The 21,931-nt window shown below is 43.5% G+C and overlaps 1 protein-coding gene across 1 annotated transcript in view; it reads left to right on the forward strand.

Moving 5' to 3' along the window:
* LOC126161297 (phospholipid-transporting ATPase ABCA3) overlaps positions 1-21,931 on the forward strand; it is a 787,342-nt gene that overhangs the window by 142,708 nt on the left and 622,703 nt on the right. The window contains exon 4 of the mRNA XM_049917041.1: positions 9,164-9,297. Coding sequence (XP_049772998.1) covers positions 9,164-9,297 — 134 coding nt within the window. The remainder of the gene's footprint in view (positions 1-9,163; positions 9,298-21,931) is intronic.

Here is a 21,931-nt window from a genome sequence, read left to right on the forward strand (position 1 = left end):
CCTGCCTCGGGCTTGGATGTGTGTGATGTCCTTAGGCTAGTTAGGTTTAAGTAGTTCTAAGTTCTAGGGGACTGATGACCACAGCTGTCAAGTCCCATAGTGCTCAGAGCCATTTGAACCATAAACTGGCAATTATTTCTCTACAAACCCCGAACTTTAGCAAGGTGCAGTGTCCTGTAAACTACCGAGTAACCAGAAATAAATAAAGGAAACTGATATTTCCACTCTCGAATACTGATCTTGGTGATGTCCCAGATTCGAAATCATTCCTATAATTTACAAGCAAAGTAAGATCTTTCCGATGTCTAGAGAACAGGCAAACATGTCTTCCACATGCTGGATGCACACACCACAATCGATCTTCTCTCAACTAAATAAAGGTGCGAAATGTGCAGAAGCAGTCAGCCGAACCATTTACATGGGAGGGAATACTATCCAGCGCAAACGCATCTCCATACACAATCTTCTCAAGTTTCCACTTGATCACGAAAGCCGTCCGACACATACTAAGTATTAGTTCGCTATTCGGTCATTAGAGGATGGCAAAGTTAACTCGGAAACATTCCTACAGTCCAACAGGCCTCTGCGTTCAGATGGCTGCAGCCATTAATGGGAAACGTAAACCATTCCCACCACAGGCCATGCATGCACGGAATCATTCTAAAAAACTGGTCACATATATGTTTTATCGTTATACTTACAATTAAATGTCACGATTGCAGTCTCAATTGAACAGCATTCGACAATGAACGAAACACGGGAAATAAACTCTGCTGTTGGCAGTGGCTCCGGAAATAGAAATATCAGAAACGTCAGTATAACAGTGACTGTATACTCGAAAATAGAGACAACTTTCACTTGCGTATGGCAGCAACTCGCGGGTGTACGCCTCTGCAGTGTCAGCACCGACGTTTAGGTAAACACGCATTTAGACAGGAATTTCTCAGGTGTCAAGTATGAAAGGGATGTCGCCACCTCATGCCTGAGGGCAGCTGTGTGTGGTTTGACAGCTGATGGTCGCGACACTTCCAGGGGTAGCCGCTAACCTCCTGTGACAGGGTGTGGAAGGCACTGATTGTGTTTTTGTTACATGTCTGTTGCGAGTGGGCCTGTAGGCTGTGCTATGTGCTATTTAGCCACTTTACGTGTTGATTTTGTGTTTGCACATCTGTGTACTGCATTATTCAGGAGCAGTTTGCAGGTCTGTACTGAAATTATTTCGGAAAATTAGTTGTTTGCATGTCTGCAGACTGTGTATTGTGACCCCAAGCACATCAGGGCTAGTGTTTTGTGTCAGTGTGATAAATATACTCCATCCCTAAATAAAATGTTCCAAAATAAATAGAGTGCACTCCTTCCTTATTCTCCCCAGCAGGCCAGTGCAGGCTGAGTCAGTTTCACACCATTTTCCCCCTAGAGACCACCATCTTGGATAACTTCACAGGAGGGATGACAGCACCATCTGGTGGCAGTACTTTGTACTAGGTCAGTTGGACTCTAGATCTCATGGTGGAGAGACTGCCTGCAAAATAAAGACTTGTGTCCAGAGTTGTTTCCCTGCCATTTTGCCACACCCCAGATCACGATCTTGGATTACATCACAGGAGGGATGACAGCAACCTCTGGTGGGAGTATTGTGTACTAGGCCAGATGGAGTCTACATCTCATGGTGGAAACACTGCCTGCAAAATAAAAACTCATGTTCAGCACTGGCAAAGTCGTTTTCCTGCTATTTACCCCCACCATCTTGGGTTCCGTCATGAAATGGATGACTGCATTCTCTGGTGGTGGTACTGAGTACTAGGTCCAGACGTTGTGGAAAACACACTGTTTGACGCCATCTTGGATAACTGTACTTCGTCATCACCTGATGTCATGGACGACATCTTGGACGACAGTGCCCTCTGGTGGTGGCACTGTCTACTAGGTCAGTTGGAGTGCGGACCTCATGGTGTACACACTGGATGGTGGTGCTGCCTCTAATTGTTTAAATAAAGAGTGGTGCATTATTTCGACAGTTGACGATTAGCAAACATGTTTGCAGAGTCTTTTAGTTGAATTATTACGAGGGCCGTTCAGAAAGTAACCTCCGGTTGATTTAAAACAATACACCAAGTTAAATAATAATATTTTAATATATACATCTTACAACTACATCTTTGCACTATTTTTCTACATAGTCTCCATAGCGATTGAGGCACTTATCGTATCTCTTCACAAGCTTTGAAATTCCTTCTGCATAAAAATCACCCGCTTGTGCCTGGAGCCAGCCTGTGACCGCATCTTTGAGCTTTTCGTCGTCATCAAACCGCTGTGACCCGAGCCATTTCTTCAAATGCATGAAGAGGTGATAATCACTTGGCGCCAGGTCTGTGCTGTAAGGTGGATGGTTGATAACGTCCCACTTGAAGGACTCAAGAAGGGCCGTTGTTCTGCGAGCAGAGTGAGGATGGGCGTTATCGTGCAAAAAAACGATACCGGAAGTCAGCATACCACGGCGTTTGTTCTGTATAGCCCGTCGTAACTTTTTTATTGTTTCACAGTACACGTTTTGATTAATGGTCGTACCACGTTCCATGAATTCAACCAACAACACCCCTTTGGCATCCCAAAACACCGCTGCCATCAGTTTTCTGGCAGAAAAATCTTGTGAGGCTTTTCTTGGTTTGGTAGGCGAATTTGAATGTGCCCACATCTTTGATTGTTCTTTTGTCTCAGGGTTCACGTACTTAATCCAGGTTTCGTCACCGGTCACGATTCTGTTTAACAATGGTTCTCCTTTGTCCTCATAACGTGACAGAAAGTCTAATGCAGAGGCCATTCTTTGAGTTTTGTGGTGGTCGGTAAGAATTTTGGGCACCCATCGTGCACAGAACTTACGGTAACCCAATCTTGCTGTCACTATCTCGTACAAGAGAGTCTTAGAAATCTGTGGAAAACCAGTAGACAACTCCGACATTGAGAAACGTCGATTTTCACGAACTTTTGCATCAACTGTCTGAACGAGTTCGTCAGTCACCAATGATGGTCTACCACTCCTCTCTTCATCATGAACGTTTTCTCGTCCACTTTTAAATAAACGTACCCATTCACGGACAACTCCTTCACTCATAACTCTTGGTCCGTACACGTCACAAAGCTCACGATGAATAGCTGCTGCAGAATATCCTTTGGCTGTAAAAAACCTTATGACAGCACGCACTTCACATTTGGCGGGGTTTTCTATTGCAGCACACATTTCAAACTGCCACAAAAACTAAACTAGCGCAGGTACGACGTTCACTCGACCACGGCTTGATGCCGACTGACCTGTTGAGCGCGTGAACGCACAGATGGCGTCGCTACTCCCCCCACAACCCGCACTGTGACCGATCGGAGGTTACTTTCTGAACCGCCCTCGTATTTTGACATTTTATGAGTTGTTTGGCTCTCTGGTCATTAGTGTACTGAATTATTTATGAGTGGGTTGCAAGTCTGTATGCTGTGCAGTGTATTATTTTTGACAGTTTACAATTAGCAAGTGTGTGTATAGAGCATTATACATGAGTTATGTAGGAGTAGTTTTCAGGTCTGTATGCTGTGTTGCATGTCAGAGCGTGTGTCTGTATCACTGTTATAAATATACTCCATCCCTAAGTAACTTGCTACAAAATAAATAAAGTACACTCCTTCCTCTGTGCATCAGCCTGGTGCAGGCTGGGTCCTTTTCCCACCAAACCCTACGAATAGGTGGTGACCGGGTGACTTAGGTTAGTGGAGGTGAGCTTTGTTTCCCGCAATTTTCTTAGGTTGGTAGCGAATCCCCAAGGGACCTTTCTTTGCTTCCAAAATTCAAACTTGGCACCAGTTCCTAGGAGGAGGTGGTGGTTGGGTGACAGAGGTCAGTCCAAGTGCCCTTTCTTACGTGGCATTTTCTTAGCTTAGTAGAGATATGTGAATTGACCTTTATTTACTGCCAAAATTGAAACTTGGCGCCAGTTCCCCAGAGGAGGTGGCTTAGGTTAGTGAAGGTAGGCCAAGTGACCTATCTTCCCACTATTTTCTTAGGTTATTAGAGATAACTGTGGTGTGATGCATTATCCTGTTGGAATTTGAAATTCCTGACGATTTTCTGGGGGGAGGAGGGCGTGGCACTTTCCCACTCAATGCCGCCATCTTGGATAACGGTACTTGCGTCATCAGCTGACGTCATCGCCGCCATATTGGATGTCGTCCTGCGCTGTTGCCAAGTCTACATGCCGTCATCTTGGATGACGTCATCGCCGCTATCTTGGATACATCTGGCAACAATGCAGAGTGTGCGAGAACCATCTTTGCCCCAGTACTTTAAGTGACCTATTTTCCCGCCATTTTCTTATGTTAGTGGAGGTATCTGTGGTGTGTTGCATTGTACTGATGGAGTTTGAACTTCCTGCCGTTTTCTGGGGGGGCGGGGGGAGAGGAGGGGGTTAGGTTAGTGGAGGTAGTCTAACTGACCAATTTTCTCGCCAAAATTTGAACTTCCCGCCATTATTGCCGCAATCTTGGATCTGCCATCTGGAATTAATTTGGCAACAAGGAGAGTGGGGCCACACCCCTGTTGTCCCCCTACTCACGTGACACCTTAAACATATTTTTGCATGACATAGACAGATTCTAATTGATCCCACACCAAAAAGGATATGCCTCCAGTAGCATACACATCAAATTGACTTTCTCTTGTTCACAACGTCGACGACGAATGAGGTAAGTTATTTCCTTTACAAATATTTTGTCAACGCTCTACTTTTATCATTGCTGTAGTGACCACTGTAAACACAGCTCATATCGCTCACTTCCAAAGTCGCTGTATCCATTTAGAATCACACGTTCGATATCTATCGTTTGGAGCCTGCGGATTCGATATGCAAACATTCTTGGAAATTACCCTCACTCTGTATACCTTGAGTTGGGTCTCTGCATTGTTAGCAGCTGCTAAGTTGTCTGCCGTGCGTGGCCTGCAGCAGCAGAGTGACTTCCGCTGTAAAATACTCAGATCAGATCCAGTATCGATTAGATATTTCCTTCTTGAGGTCCGATCTGTTATAAATAGGCGCAGTCAGTGGCACCTACTGACGACCCCTGTTCCCATTTGTTAAAGCGCACGGGCTTGTACACTTTCCCGCCTTCTCGCCGTACCAGCAAACTGTAGGGCCAGACACGGACGCCGTATGCCTTCAGCGTCGTCGGCTACGCCCGCCACGGCGGTCCGTATTTCCGCGTGGAAGCAAAGCTGCCGTCTGTGCACTTAAGAGATCCACCTTGGCGGCCAGGGCATCGTAATCGCCACGTAACACCGTAGGGTTTATAGACGTAAACACTGGGAGGAACAGTTGTTGTACTGACCTGCGAGCTCGGCGGGACGGCATCTTGAATGTGGTCAGCAAGTTCTGCGACATGTCCGACTGCGTAGCAGTGATGGTCTTTACGTGGGCCGGCAGACGGTTGCTCCAAATCGTGCGCAAGAGGTTGTCAGGAACGGTGCCGACGTCCACTTCGTTGCGAAATTGGCGAAGGTATTGACCTCCAGCCGCCCGCCCCCTCCACCCCCTGAGCAAACCACAATATGGGATTGTGGGGCTAAAAGCACGGGAGGCGCACTGCCAAGATTGATAATGTAGACGGTTCCATCGATGTTTGATAATTCCGTACCGCAAAATTACGTCGTGGGTCACCACTGACGAGAGGTATAACTATGTGAGAAAATCTCGCACTTGAATTTCCGTATACTCAAAGGAGAGATGCAACCTCAGATTCATTAACTCTCCACATTTCCACTTGTGTACAAGCGTTACTATAAACAACAAGAGTTACAGAATGTCTACAAAAAACAAAGAGTGAAGATCGGTAGTTGCTCTGCTATTGTAAGATCCAGTGTGGCGCGTCGCTGCAGGCGAGTCACCGCGCCCCTAGCGACGGAAACGCGCGGCCTGAGGACGCCATTATACTGGCTTCATTTCTCACTCGCGCACCAACTTCGAGGCGAGTCACTGTCGCACGCGCCGACTGCGATGTCAGTGTGTAGTAGTGGCTACAGGTTCTTGAAAATTTAGGTTTTTATTTTTTTTGTACATTATCCTCATGTTTGCTCCAACTATCATTACTTTCACGTTTGGATGAGCTTTAAAAATGTAAACAGTGTGAGTCCCATTAGCTCCATACTTGGCTTTATTACACTTAATTTTGGGAATCCAATTTGATTTGAAAAGTTTGTACGCATCTCCTAGGTTTCTTAAAACTAATCTGTTTTGAATATACATAGGCTTGTCATCACCATCTTTTCCCACAGAAATGGAATCACGTATGTTAGGTTTTCACCTGCTACTATTATCATTACAAAAAACTCTTTCACTAACAGAACTGTTTCAGTAGACAAGGACTATCCAAGCTAAGGATAAGGGGTAGACTGTATTCTCCTTTCTTCCACTATTTTCTTTTTGTACCATTTAGTTGCCTACTCCAAACTACCAACTTTGTTTAGGGAAGTCAGCACTAAACTTTTTTCACTTTTACTAGAAATGAAAAACTTGTCTTTAAACGAGTCAATTATTTCTGACTGTGCATCATCACAGCCACATGTTTTCTGATGTTCATCTGTTTCTCCCTGAAAGAAGTTTCACTTAAATTTACTCTCATTTTGAAACGCCCCCTTAGAACAATTTGTACAATATGAAACGTCCCCTTAGAACAATTGTACAAGACTGTGCTTAACCTGACACACAATAATTTTAGCGCAACGCAATCTGACTATCAAAAATCCCTGCAAAAGAATGGCCCTGAGTAACATTAAACTATACCTTTCAGAAATCACTTACCTCACAAAAATCTTCGTTGCTCGAACTACTGCAATACAGCGAGCGCCACTACTGCCAGCTAAATAAAAGATTCAAACTACTGAAGGCACTAACTACTGATAGGGATGGTTAGCAAATGAAAGATATTAATAGAGAACAAACAATGTATTTACCTTAATATTCATAATTGACATCCAGTATTACAAATTATCAAAACTCCGCCATCTCTCTGCCCACATCCACCACTGCTGGCGGCTCACCTCCAACTGCCCAACGCTACGCGCTGTTCACATCCAGCTGTAGCAGTTCATGACAACAATGGCAGACAACAATGCAAACTAGCCACATACTGCACACAGCACAGCCAGTGATTTTCATATAGAGCGCTACGTGGCATTACCCATATAAAAATCTAAACAGCCTACTTACAATTTCATCAGATTCATCTTTGCAATATTTCTTTGAGATGATACATTTCTTTATTACTGAGGTTTTCCGTATTGAAGCCAAAGAGTAGTTCAACAAATGCAAGCCTTCTTCAGCATCCACAAACTCAGAGCCATCAATCGACCTACAACTACCATAAGATGGTTTCAGTTATCAGTAATTCAGGTTTTCTTTCATTGATAATTTCTCTCTACATGAAGTGTAGATTTTCATTCTATCTTCAGTACCTAAGCTCAGATCAAGCATCCAGAGTTTCTTTTTAAGGGATTGCAACAAGATTTTGACCACTTCAATTCACAGTGCGTATTCTTAGGAAATGAAAGAAAGATAAATCAAAAAACATCAACAAGACGAAACCTACAAGAGGTATAAAAATGTAAAATTCACAGTACAAATTAAATTAGCGCATTAATTATGAAGGAACAATTTTTTTTTAAATACACTTGCACAAACCTAGTAATGCATGCCGGTAAAGTTTGGTGCTCTAGTCCTCAGACTATAATTAATCTTATTGCATTCTGTGTAAAATGCCACTACTACTATTTCAGAAAGGCTGCTACACATAAGCTTGACTTGTGCATCATTTGTTGCATTGCAGCAACCTGCTCCTCTTTCCGCCCTCCAGTGCGTTGGTAACTCTCTTTCAAGAACTTATCTTTACTGAAGTTCATTATTCCGACAATAAAATTGAAAATTTTGTTTAATTATTGTTTATTGGTAGTCGATCTTTCTGTTATGTTACTTGTAATTAATTAATTGTAAGACAAACAGCTTTAGAGACTGATCTGATTTACACCGAAGAAACCTTGTAAATAAGCTGAAATTGGTCTGGGTGCACAAGTAAAATAAAAAATTGTTAATGGGCAGCTTGCAGAAGTCATTTTTCTGCTGCAAAAATGGCACCACGAATAACTTTTTAATATCATTTTAACTTTAGTTTTATGAACCATCGTTTTATCAGCCAGTTTGCAAAAGTTGTAATATAGATGGCAAAGGAAATTTAAGTAGAATTAAATTTATTTCATTATGTTCTCGTTGGAATACTATCACGAAATTTAGCACACACATTATAGAAAGTGTATGAGAAACATTTTTTCGAAACAAAAATTTCAAATTTTGAAATTTTAAGAATTAAAAAAATTGGTTTTGGAAAATTGAATGTTTTTTTGTATCTAGTAAAGTAACACACATTTTTAAACATTAGAAGAAACTACATAAAGCAGACAAAATTTCAATTCTGTTTTTCGAATAGTTTTTGGGATGTAGGCTTTTTAAGATTTCAGAGCATGACAAAAACGTCACTATTATTGGTTGCTTTAAAAATTCAGAATTCTAAAATGGAAAGACGAAATAGAATATTTAATTTTGGATTTTTCATTATTCTGACAGGTAGAATAAAATGACAAATAATTTCAAAATTCGAAATGATCAATGTTCAAATTTAATTTTTTATTGTTTGATTTCACGTGTAATGACCCTGATGTTTTCATTATCAAGCATGCCAATTTGTGTATAGTTAAAAAGATGTGTATAATAGGCCTAATGAAGCCATCGATCTCTGTATAAGTTTCGTATTTTCGGTAGCAAAACATGTAATTTTGAGTGTATAAGTGTATGAAATAATTGATATGACTAATTTTGTCGAAACAGCGATGTATGCCACTAGAAACATAATATTTAGCCAGAAAACAGCGTTTCTAGATGTGCCTGCCAGCAGAAACTGTTCTCGGGCTGGCGAGCGCACAGGCGTGGTGGGCGTGGCTGGGACACGGCACCACACATCACATCCCGACTGAAGTAAATAATTTTAGCATCAAACTTAGCGCATTTCCCATACACTTAAGCAATGTGTGTGATTACATCGTGTTTAATTAATGTTGACAACGATTTTTTTCTCCTTTCAGCGGTCGCATTTAACACCTCCGAGGAACTCATAAAAACTGTGACATCTTACGGCGTCCGGGAAACTTTCTTGGCGTCAGTTATTTTTGACAGCCCGTCGCTGGAAGTGTCTGCCGACCTGCCGACAGACTTAACTGTAAGTAGCAGTGCCACAGCAACTGTGGGTGTGTCAACATTTTTACCGTACTGTGTTTGAGTCAGTGAATAGCGTTTGAAGTGTCGAAGCAGCGAGTCTCTCCTCTGTGAAGCAGCTCGGAGTTCCCTCACCAGTATCCGTCTCTCGCGAGGCACGTATCGGCACCCACATGCTGACCACACGCTTTCTCCTCTGGGGAAGCGCAAACTTTTACCTCTGCAATTCGAGTGCTGGAGCGTGGGCACAGAGAGTGGTGTGGTAGGTGCAGCAGTGGGACGCGGTAGCCTGGGCCGGGCCGGGCCGGGCCGAGTGCCACCACTGCTGCTGCAGCCACGAGCACGTCGGCCGGCGTCGGGCTCGGCTGCTCCTACACTCGGTTGCCCCTAATTTAATTTCGGACAAGTGTTCCGGGTATCAGCAGCACTGCCGTTGAAAACATTTTTGTAGGTAAAGGAATACTGTTGCGGTATTGTTCTTATAGTTATTTAATAGTCTCCCAGATCGTGACGCTCAAATGTTGACATTCAGTATCAGTAAACGATAAGAAATACTCGTACCTCGAAGAGAGGCAAACCTACGTTAACACATGTGTAGTTTTAGAGAATGCTTTTGACATTCTCGACTGTAATACACTCTTTGAAATTCACGGAGAGCGAACGATCGTTTACAACTCGTACCGAAAGCAAACAGCAGTTACAAGAGTCGAAGGACATCGAGGGGAAGAAGGAGTGCTCGAGAAGGGAGTGAGACAAAGTCGTAGCGCACCCCTAACGTAATTCACTGTGTACATCGAGCAAGCAGTAAAATTGATTGACAAGTCTGGAAAAGATTTCAGACAGAAGGTTTAGTCGACGGCATTTATAAATGTGTTAGAGACAGTAAAGGATCTGGAAGAAAGCTGAACGGAATGGATCGTGTCTGGAAGCGAAGTGACGAGGTGAACACCGCCAAAAGTAAAACGAGGCTCACTGTAGTGTTGTGCTGTTGGGCAGTGGTATACCTGATGATGGTCGCAGTAGAGATGACTGACAACAGTAAGAAGAGAACTTTTGTACGGAAGTTAAACGTAGACGGTAAACGGTTCAAAGAACAAGAGAACAGAGGCGTTTGAAATTTGGGACTACAGATAAACGCTGATCAAATTGGGGGAAAAAAATTATGGCACAGGTTTCCTAAAAGTAGGTGGTGGTGATGGTGGCGTTTGGTTTGTGGCGCGGTCATCGGCGCCCGCCTACAAAAAGGTAAATGAGGCAGACGCGCGCCACTTGTACTGTATCTACATTGCCGCAGCCGTGCAGGATTCAAACGGTTTGCACACCGTGGCTGTGCAGAGCACAGCGTGGAGAGTTGCGTCAAAAGTCTTTCGGACTAAAGACTACAACGACCGGAAGAATTTTACATTACAACTGGTAGACAAGAAGCGCTGGTTCGAGAATTTGTCTACGTCTTGCACTACCTAGACACAAATGTCACTTTGTGAAATTGATGTTGTTAGTTTTATGATCGTAAGTGCCTCTGGCTGCTGGCGACGGTTCCCTGTATTTTATTATCCGTACAGCTCGTCGAATTGCGCTGAGGAGACGCGTCTCGTTCGTTGACGTTTCACTGTCGACTGTTTACAGCGAACTGAAGCCGACAGTAGGCCAGGCCGGTCTCAGTCAGAGGCGTCCGTCAGGCTGCGCCATCGTGCTCCAACCCTCACAGCCTGTACGAAAGCTCAAACCGCGCCGCACTGCTTGCAGGGACGTCAAACGTAAGGGCGGACTGCTCAGAAACCCAACGGTACGAGGCAATCGGAGGACCCACACTACGTGAATTTACTGCTGAGTTCGAGACTAAAAAGAAAAAAAACCGAAAACCCTCGTACACGTACCATCTGAATAAGAAAAACCCTTGCTTCTTGGTATTCGATTGACTTACAAGAGGTAAGCTGCTCGTAGACGTTTCAAGTGCGACGAGCGCAGGCAGCCGGGAGATGGCGGCGGCGGGTGCGTGCAGTCGGCCGAGTCCCGCCATTATGCGCCTCCGACGTCGCGAGGACAAAATCAGAAATCTCGTCAATGTTTCCGACTGTCAACTGAATTACTTTTCCACCCACCCGACTTCACAAGAAATGAATTACACACGAACTGTGTGAACCACTGCCTCCCATTCTTCTCGGCGATATCCCAATACCCTATCAAAAAATAGTGAAGAACTTGAGGGTAGCTTAGAGTGAGATGCGCAGAAAATACGGCAAGACTTTCACTTGCCGCTAAGCCCTGCAGAAGTTTCGTAACACGTTCCCACAGGTTGTGAACGTTCTGACGGACCTCTATTACTGTCACGTGATCTACGTGATGAATTATGGCACTCGCAGTGAAATCTCTTAGGTGGTTAGAATCAATCGCCTGCGCTACATTTGCAATATCCGATGTCATACGGTAGACAATAACTTGTCGGCAGACCAGTTACGTAGCTAATATAAGCCACGTCTATTTCATCTGCTCTAAGCACACGAACCCCAGTACCTGGTATTGTGTTGGCAGAAGAGCCAACACCGTGTTGCTAGTGGAGGCCGAAATGCACGCGTTTAAGCTCACGCAGACTGGCGTGAGGTCTGGAACAAGTAAAGGAATTTATGGTAGCAAATAAAGTATGTAGTTGATGTAATACTTAACTTTAATCCATAATTGGTGTACATCGCTCTTGACTGTACAGGTTCTACAATCTCAGTATTAACTGGTAATGGCGCCTTGCTAGGTCGTAGCAAATGACGTAGCTGAAGGCTACGCTAACTATCGTCTCGGCAAATGAGAGCGTAGTTGTCAGTGTAGCTTCGCTAGCAAAGTCGTCCGTACAACTGGGGCGAGTGCTAGGACGTCTCTCTAGACCTGCCGTGTGGCGGCGCTCGGTCTGCAATCACTGACAGTGGCGACACGCGGGTCCGACGTATACTAGGGGACCGCGGCCGATTTAAAGGCTACCACCTAGCTAGTGTGGTGTCTGGCGGTGACACCACACCTGGCATCGGAGGTCAACTGTTTATCATCATAATCGCAGCACAATAAATAACTTGGCACGGCATTGCTGTCTCCACGCAGCCGTAAGTGCAGCGAAAGTGTTTCATATCGTGCACGGCAGTTTACGCGCGGTGCCAAAAAGTACAGAGAGTGTTAAAATCCCGTCACTAGTTCCATTAATCAGAGAAACTGTGTCATTTAAGAGAGGCATTGCTGTGCTAACTACACAAGTTAGGCTGTAGGTACGTCAGTTTCTATTTCTTTCTTTGTATCTTACTTATATGCTTAAATTTTCGTTTGTTATACGAAGTAAACGTATCGACTTTTTGAATAACGCGAGAAATTGCCGTAAAGAGGGAAGATCCATCTTATATGTCGATGAAAGATACATTCGTGAGTCACACATCACGTGGAACGAGTAGTCAGATGGCTCAAAGAAACAAATAAAAGTGGCACTTTCAAAACGACAACTCCTCGCTGTAGTACAAACGTAGAGGTGGAAATAGTATATCGTATGAATGTATAGATGTTAGTGTATTTTGTCCTGCGGATCAAATCACTACAGTAGCTTGTACCACTGACATGCGATAATTCAGTTCAAAAATATATATCACATGGAGTATGTCAATACAAAAATACATATTACAACACATACAAGTTGAATATCATACAGTAGTATCGCAAAATTTCACTAAATGCTATTTACAGACAGCAGCACCTTTATAGCACAGGTTCTAATGGCTACAACTTCGTATAGCTAATTATCTTATTTTTTTTAGTGTGCTGCGTGACTAGGCAAGACAACCCTCGCCCACTCACGCAGCACACTAAGAAAATAACATAACAATCTATATCTTAGAACCTGTGCTATACACGTAAGAATAACACTATCAATACGGTAATGTTCCCTCCTCCTCTTTCTCAATTTAGTAAAATTTTGTGAAAATGATATATGATACTCATTTTTTACATATTGTAAAATGCAAGAAATTTACTCGTGCCTTAAAAATAGGTAAGTGTTTCTTCTACATGAACAAAATCTGCTTTTGCTCCAAATGTGCTTTTAATGTTAAAGATAGGGAGTAAAACGGCAGATTAGCAAAAAGAGATGATTGCCGTAAGCGTTTCGTGGTAATTACTTGAGCTGTGATATTTCACTTCATATGCAGAAAGCAGTTTTGCCGTTTGATTTAATTTCTATAATTTTTGTGTTAGGCGTCTGGAACAGGAATCAGTACCCAAATTTCCCAGCAGCTCCGTTATTGTGCTTGCTGATTCTATTTTGAAATTTTGTATCTGTCGAATAATTAGCCGTTCTCAGGTAACGTTCAAAACGATTGCCTCTAGTCAAACTAGCTATAGCTTCAAGTTGGGCGAGCCATATAAAATTTTTGTGCTATCTCTGGATAAATATCGTGCAAAGAGAAAATTACAATTCGGATGCAAATCGTAAAACTTGTAAACCGTGTTACGATGTGTACCAGTCTCTCATTTCTTGCAGACAGCTGAAACGAAGACGCTCTTTTCAGTTATATTAGTCAACCACTATATTATTGCACATAGGACTGAGGGCGCTTCCGTCGGCTTCTCGAAAGCTTTTATCGTGATTCTTGACGCGGCCAAGCAGAAACACTTACTCGTTTACTGTCAAGTCAGCGTGTGTTTCCGATAAACGTCACGGGAGGCCAAGTCCAGTAATTTCGTAGTAAACGCATACAGTCGGTGGCACAAATCATTATGGTTTGAATTTTTCTTTCTGCTACCTCGCAGTTTCGTTCCGTTAGAAAGGAAAATGAATCGTGTGTAGTTCGGGCTCAATAGGAAAAAGGAAATACACTATGTGATCAATAGTGTCCGGACACCCTCAAAACCATACGTTTTTCATATTAGGTGCATTGTACTGCCACCAACTGCCAGGTACTCCACATCAGCGACCTTAGTAGTCATTAGACATCGTGAGGGAGCAGAATGGGGCGCTCCGCGGAACTCACAGACTTCGAACGTGGTCAAGTGATTGGGTGTCACTTGTGTCATAAGTCTGTAGGCGAGATTTCCACACTCCTACACATCCCTAGGTCCACTGTTTCCGATGTGATAGTGAAGTGGAAACGTGAAGGGACACGTACAGCACAAAAGGGTACCGGCCGACCTCGTTTATTGACTGACAGAGACCGCCGACAGAAGAGGGTCGTAATAGGTAATAGGCAGACATCTATGTAGACCATCACACAGAAATTCCAAACGGCATCAGGATCCACTGCAATCACTATGACAGTTAGGCGGGAGGTGAGAAAACTTGGATTTCATGGTCGAGCGGCTGCTCATAAGCCACGCATTACGCCGGTAAATGCCAAACGACGCTCGCTTGGTGTAGGGAGCGTAAACATTGGACGACTGAACAATGGAAAAACGTTGTATGGAGTGACGAATCACGCTACACAATGTGGGGATTCGATGGCAGGGTGAGGGTAGGGCGAATGCCCGGTGAACGTCACCTGCCAGCATCTGTAAAATTCGGAGGCGGTGCTGTTATGGTGTGGTCGTGGTTTTGATGGAGTGGGCTTGCACCCCTTGTTGTGTTACGTGGTTGTATCACAGCACAACCCTACACTGATGTTTGAAGCACCTTCTTGCTTCCCACTGTTGAAGAGCAATTCGGGGGTGGCGATTGCATCTTTCAACACGGTCGAGCACCTGTTCATATTGCACGGCCTGTGGCGGAGTGGTTACACAACAATAACATACCTGTAATGGATTGGCCTGTACAGAGTCATGACCTGAATCCTGTTGAACGCCTTTAGGATGTTTTGGAATGCTGACTTCGTGCCAGGCCTCACCGACCAACATCGATACCTGTCCTCAGTGCAGCACTCCGTGAGGGATGGGCTGCCATTCCTCAAGATACCTTCCAGCATCTGATTGAACATATGCCTGCGAGAGTGGTAGCTGTCATCAAGGTTAAGGGTGGGCCAACACCATACTGAATTCCAGCCTTACCGATGGAGGGTGCCACGAACTTGTAAGTCATTTTCAGCCAGGTGTCCCGATACTTTTGATCACATAGTGTGGCTGTTCCTTGGCCCCTACATTTAATTAATAAACAATCGTATGAAGAGCGTATGTATTGTGTTGTCTCAGAAAATATTGTTCTACTGTAGCTGATTAACAAATAAAATTATAACTCCCAACTTATTTATTAATATTGCGGTATTTTCGTATAATATAATTTACAACGATAATCTGTACAATGTTTGTGTGGAAAGTATAAAGACAAAAATCTAGATTGTCATTGAAACCAAATCTGGTGAAAATACCTTCATTTTGTAAGAAACAACCTGTTCAGTCCTATTACCTCTGACTTCTGGGAGTTAATAGTTCCTTCCTCGAATACTTTCAACATATTCCTCTGATGGCTGTCCCTCAAGATACAATCCATTGACCATTGCCATTTTTTATTTACATGGCTAATTATCATCAACGATGGCGAAGCCGACTTAACAGATACAGCCTGTTTTCCTCCGTAACTTCTTTATCCTTATGATTTCTCATTAGGTCAAATGCTACGGGTCATTGTTCTTGGCGGTTTTGACATGTTGTTCTCTGCGTGGCAAGGGCCAGTAAGTAGTAGTTGCTACTAGGTGTATCCTCTGATGTTCAAACATTCATTTGGAATTGCATACATTCTGTTTTGTGATTTCTATAAAACATTTTGTCAACAATCGCATGTGTCAATTGTGCCTCAGTCAGTGAAAGTAGAATTTGGTGCACATGTGCTTGTTATGCTCATTTGGGAAATATGCCTCACTCTATTTGAAGTGGACTGTAGATTAATCGTTATTCAAACACCACACACTCCATGATGCCTCTCGATGCAACACTGCAAGGGCTATGCTGATGGACTAGCAGCCGGTGATCTGAAAACACCCCGAGGTGAGAGGAAAACCATAAAAACAGTGAATCATGTACTAGAACGTGCACAGCGCTTACGTGTTCCGTTTTGTAGAGACTACACCCTAGTTGGTACACAGTAGAGGGCCACGTCCAGGCACGTACATGGAATGAGGTGAGGTACGGTAAGAGACGAACAGACTGGACACCCCTCCACGGTCCTGCACTCGGCTCTTATTAATTTTGAATTTTAAAAGAACACTGAAATCCACCGACGACGTTTTGGCCTCAGAATGGACACAATCTCACACTTTGACATACACAGTCACAAGAAAAATTCACACATAGCAACTTTATTTCTCTTTTTTGTAGCTGTAACTCAGATTCATCACATTATTGAGCTATAAATAGCATTCGTGTCCACCTTGAATGATGGATGACCCCTGGTGAAAGTAGAAATATTTCAAGAGATGTTGGTTTTTCACGAGAGAGATTGTACTTAAATTGAAAATATCAGTCCACTTGATTGTAACATTTGCGTCCGCCCCCCCCCCCCCCCCCCGCCAGCCCCACACGAGAAGTCTTAGTATGCCTAAGATTTCTCGTGTGGAGCGGGGGAGATTGATTTGTAGGTCTAGGTTAGGATGGAATGTAACGTTTTGGTTGGAGGATCCTACAAGTATGATTTCGAAATCTAGGATGTGGTGATTGACTGTAGGCTTAAGTTGCAATTAAAGCCAGCACTTTAGTTATGAATGTGAATGCGAAATCATGGTTGTGGCAACAAATAGCTTGATCTGTGGCGTACTGATAAACAACTCGTCACCTTGGAGTAGCTGTGTCGACCTAAAAAAGAAAAAAAAAAATTGGTCGGTACCGCAAGCTTATTCGGCGCGGCCACGAGGGCAGGTATTCACCGCGGAGTTGAAGGCCACACAAATGTTTTATGTAACTGAGCTTCAAATAGTCTAAATTTACTAACGTGATCCCTGAAAATAATTACGCACGTGTTATTGCAACCTATGGTTGGTTGAGAGCGTGAAGAATTGAACATCGAGCCGAAGTAATACTCAGTCTTCCAACTTTTTATGAAACATGTACGGTACTCTCTTCAACAACCACTCCAAGGGTGTGCTTCGACTGAACAGTTAATACCCTGATGTTTAGATTCTCTCCATATTTAAATCATTCTTTTGTTATAAAAACTCAAAATTGCAAGGTAAACCTATATTAGATAATAGGCAGGTCTTCGAAGAGTATCTTGGTACTCATAAACTACGAAAAGTTCAAAGGGGGGAGGGGCACTATTGTACCATACGCGTCTCGTACTTCTGTCGAAGCCAATATTCTCTCAAAACAGTTCGAAGTACTTAGAATAACATCCACAATTTTTTGCATGTCAATTTGATTGTCCAGTACTGATTAACAGTTTAGAAGTAACCAAGCGCATTGAAATTTTTTTGAGATTGCTAATGTCGGATCTGTGTTCCACAGCTCGTTTTTTCCTCAAAAACGCATCGGAAAATAATTCAAATATTCTTGGAAAAACTGCTCCGACTTTATCAAAAACTGATGCTTTAACATAGAATTCAGTTTGAAAGACGAGTTTCACCTATTCATTTCCATACAACTTAAAACCCCTATCGGAGTTCATTATTCGAAGCAGGCATAACTACATAACTTACTGGAGTTCATTCTCCGCTTCTCTCGCTTCGTTATCACCTCTCCACGGCTGCTTGTATTCGCTGAAAAGCTCAGATAATCGGTGACTGCTTACATCTACGTCTACACAGATACTCCGCAAGCCGCCGTGAGGTGCGTGGCGGAGGGTGCCCTGTGCCACTGCTGGTCGTTTCCTCTCCTGCTCCACTCCCAAACAGAGCGAGGGAAAAACGACTGTCTGCATACCTCAGCATGACCCCTAATTTATTGCATCTTATCTTCGTGGTCCGTACATGAAATTTATGTTGGAGGCAGTAGAATCATTTGGCAGTCAGCTTCAAATGCCGGTTCTCTAAATATTCTCAATAGTGACTCTCGAAAAGAACGTCGCCTTCTCTCTAGGGATTCCGATTTGAGTTCCCGAAACATCTGCTTACCTGTTGTTCAAGCGTACCGGTATCAAATGTAACAACCCGCCTCTGAATGGCTTCAATGTCTGCCGACCCGATACGGATTCCAAACACTCGAACAGTACTCAAGAATAGGTCGCACCAGTGTGCTGTATGCGCTCTCCTTTACAAGTAATCACTCTTTCCTAAAATTCTCCCAATAAACCAAATTGACCATTCACCTTTCTACCACAATTCTCATATGCTCCTTCCCTATCACATCACTTTTCAGCGTTATGCCGGGTATTAAACAGTCTTGACTGTGCTGAACAGGACATTAGTCACATTGTATCCGAAGAGTACAGGTTTGTTCTTCCTATTCATCCGTAGTAACTTACATTTTTCTACATTTAGAGCTAGCTGCATTCATCACACACAACTAGAAATTTTGTCTAAGTCGTATCTTCCTACAGTCACTCAACTTCGACACCTTACTGTACACCACAGCATAATCAGTAAACAACCGCAGATTGCTGCCTACCTTGTCCGCCAAATCATTTATGTACAAAATAGAGAACAGCAGCAGTCCTGTCGGACTTCCCTGGGGCACTCCTCACGATACCCTTGTCTATGATGAACACTCGCCGTCGAGGCCAACATAACGGGTTCTATTACTCAAGAAGTCTTTGAGCCCCTCACATATCTGTGAACTTATTCCATATTCGTTAACAGCCTGCAATGAGGCACAAATGCTTTCCGGAAATCTAGAAACATGGAATCTGACTGTTGTTCTTCATCCATAGTTCGCAGTATATCTTGTGAGAAAAGGGCAAGCTGAGTTTCGCACGAGCGATGCTTTCTAAAACCGTGCTGATTCGTATATATAACCCTCGGACGCTCAAGAAAGTTACGTATATTCGATCCGGGAATATGTTCAAGGATTCTGCAGAAAACCGAAGTTAAGTATGCTGGTCTGTAATTTTGCGGGTCCGGTCTTCTACCCCTCCTGTACAGGGTGTACATAAAGTCCGGGAACAAGAAACAAACGTTTTACAAATATCATACTTATGTCATTTTGAAGATAAGCCCTGAAAGTTTTTTTTTTTCATGCATACCGCCACAGCGTAGTTTAGTAATTTGCTAGTCGCAAACGTGGCAAGTTCAGGTGCGAAGTGAGCTTTCTGTGTGTTGGAGTTAGACCAAAAACAAGTGTGCTACAGCTGTTCAACGGATGTTTAGAACCAAGTGCGGTAGGAAGCCACCAACAAGGAAGCCCATTTACCACTGGCACAACAACTTCGTTACGACGGGTTGTTTACGCTCGGCAAAGTGGAGTGGACGTCCCAGTGTGAGTGAAGTGAATGTAGAGTGCGCACGAGAGAGATTCGTAAGGAGCGCAAAGAAATCGGTGCGTCGTGCATCCCGTGAATTCCAAGTGGCTCCAGTGACGCTGTGGAAAGCAGACATGACACCATTCAAATTGGAGCTAGTGGTGCATCTCAATGACGACGACAAAGACAAGCGTTTTGAGTTTTGTTTGCGGTGGCAACAATTGAATGAGGGCGGGGATGGCATAGTTGATCGCTTAATTTTTAGCGACGAAGCCACTTTTCGCACTGATGAGAAAGTGAACAGGCATAATCGTCGAACCTGGGGTACAAAGCACCCACACGAATGCACTGAATCTGAGCGTGATTCTCCAAAGGTAAATGTTTTTTGTGTCTTGTCACGTCGAAAACTGTACAGGCCATTCTGTTTCGCCGAGGACACTGTCACTGGATATTCCTACTAGGACACGTTGCAGCAATGGCTGATGCCTCAAATGCAGTCGGACTCTCCCTGTCTTAAACGTGAAGTTCGCGGGTACACGAACACGGAGCTGCCGCATCGATGGATCGGCCGTACTACAGAAGGGGACAGCTCTTTCGTGAAGTGGCCTCCCCGATCGCCAGATCTCACTCCGTGTGACTTTTTCTGTGGGGACACATTAAAGATCTGGTGTATGTACCGCCTCTACCACGTGATGTAGCATAGCTAAGGGAGAGAATACGGGAACCGACTGCACACTTACGTAGGATTTGTTAGAGGTAGAAATAAGTGGGCCACTTAAAGTTTTCCATATTTTAACAGAACCATAAAAGATGTGTTACAAATCATTGCTTATTGTGTAATTTAGCTCTACAGAAAGATTGTTACTAAGTGAGATATTGCACGAAAAATTACATGCAGACTATAATTTCCAAATTAGACAGAATAGTAAAAGAATCTGGAGGTTTGCAGCTCGGTAATGAGTATATTTAAGGTCACTGGAATTATTATATTCACTTCTCAGTACATTGACGTTTTAATGTTCCTGACAGCAAAAGTCAGTTTCAGCTGAAGGATTGTGAACTAACTTCACAAAGCTAGACGATAAAGTAGAAATGGCACAAGAAAGGCACAAAAGAATGATTTCTTACAAAAACAATGGATACAAGAGGGTCCAGAGAACGACTTTTACTTTTCCTACCTGCTTGCAAAGTTTAGAAAAGGAGGGATATGAGATAAATCGATAGAAAGGTGGAAATACACGTAGCTTCATTTTTTCCCAATTTAATGTAGATCATAGGAGAAATCCATTCAAAGAAAGCCCCAGAAAGCCATTGCCTCCCTTCAAATGAGCTTTGTTGCCGAGCTAATTCTTCTGTGGAGACTGGCATTGTTGCAAAATATGTGACAATTTTCGTTCACATATGCTTTGCAACTGTTAACTAAAATCATATTCTGTCAGCTGGTACTATCACTCCACAGCTCAAAAAAGATTTTTTTTTCTTCCACCTAGTTGATGAAATCATGTAAGACGTACAGGGTGTGTCCAGAAAATAAGGAAATCGAATAAATCTTACACAACGATTTATTGAAAATAAAAGCACAAATCCTTAGTATTCTTCAAAATAGCACCCTTGGTGCCAACACACTTTACCAGCGCTTCTTCCAGCTGTGACAGGCTGCCTGGAACACGTTGACAGACAGGAACCTCCTCCAGACACCTCGTCGTGGTGTCTTTCACGGCGTCTGCCGTCCCAAAATGATGGCCTTTTAAGCTTCTATTTATTCGAGAAACCATTAAAAAAAGTCCGCTGATGCCAGATCGAGACTGAGTGGTGATTGGAACACGTTGTCACGCTGTTGTGCCTGACCAGGAATTCGAGACATGAGATAGCTCGAGTCGCCAGTTGTCACTGACCTTCCTAGCGCGAGGCACCCTCTTTCGGAGACTTTCCAGTAAAATTGGCTGTTGGCTGTTTGTCCCTGTGGCACGAACTCCGAGTGGACAGTACCTTGGGAATCAAAAAAACAGGACGAGCATCGCCTTCAGGCCTACGTGTGCCACTTTGCACTTTGTCTCTTTGATTGAATGACATGTCACTGTTCCGGGAGTCACACCATTTTGATCTGCTGACGTGTCACTTGAACACAGGTACACATCACGAGGAACACGCACTGGGCAGCGACCTACCTTCCCGAGACCTCCCCCACCAACTGTTTCCACACCAGTCGCAACTTCCGAGTTGGAAGGAGAAAAAATCATTCTACTTACTTTACGGACGCACAATGTATTTGGGCGTCATAATGATGTCCCTCTGAGGAGCACTGTGAATTTTACCACTAACAGCGTAGTATACATCGTTAGAAAGCCTGTTCAAGCACCTC

Source organism: Schistocerca cancellata, chromosome 2 (genome assembly GCF_023864275.1).
Source record: "Schistocerca cancellata isolate TAMUIC-IGC-003103 chromosome 2, iqSchCanc2.1, whole genome shotgun sequence".
NCBI classification, from domain to species: Eukaryota; Metazoa; Arthropoda; class Insecta; order Orthoptera; family Acrididae; genus Schistocerca; species Schistocerca cancellata.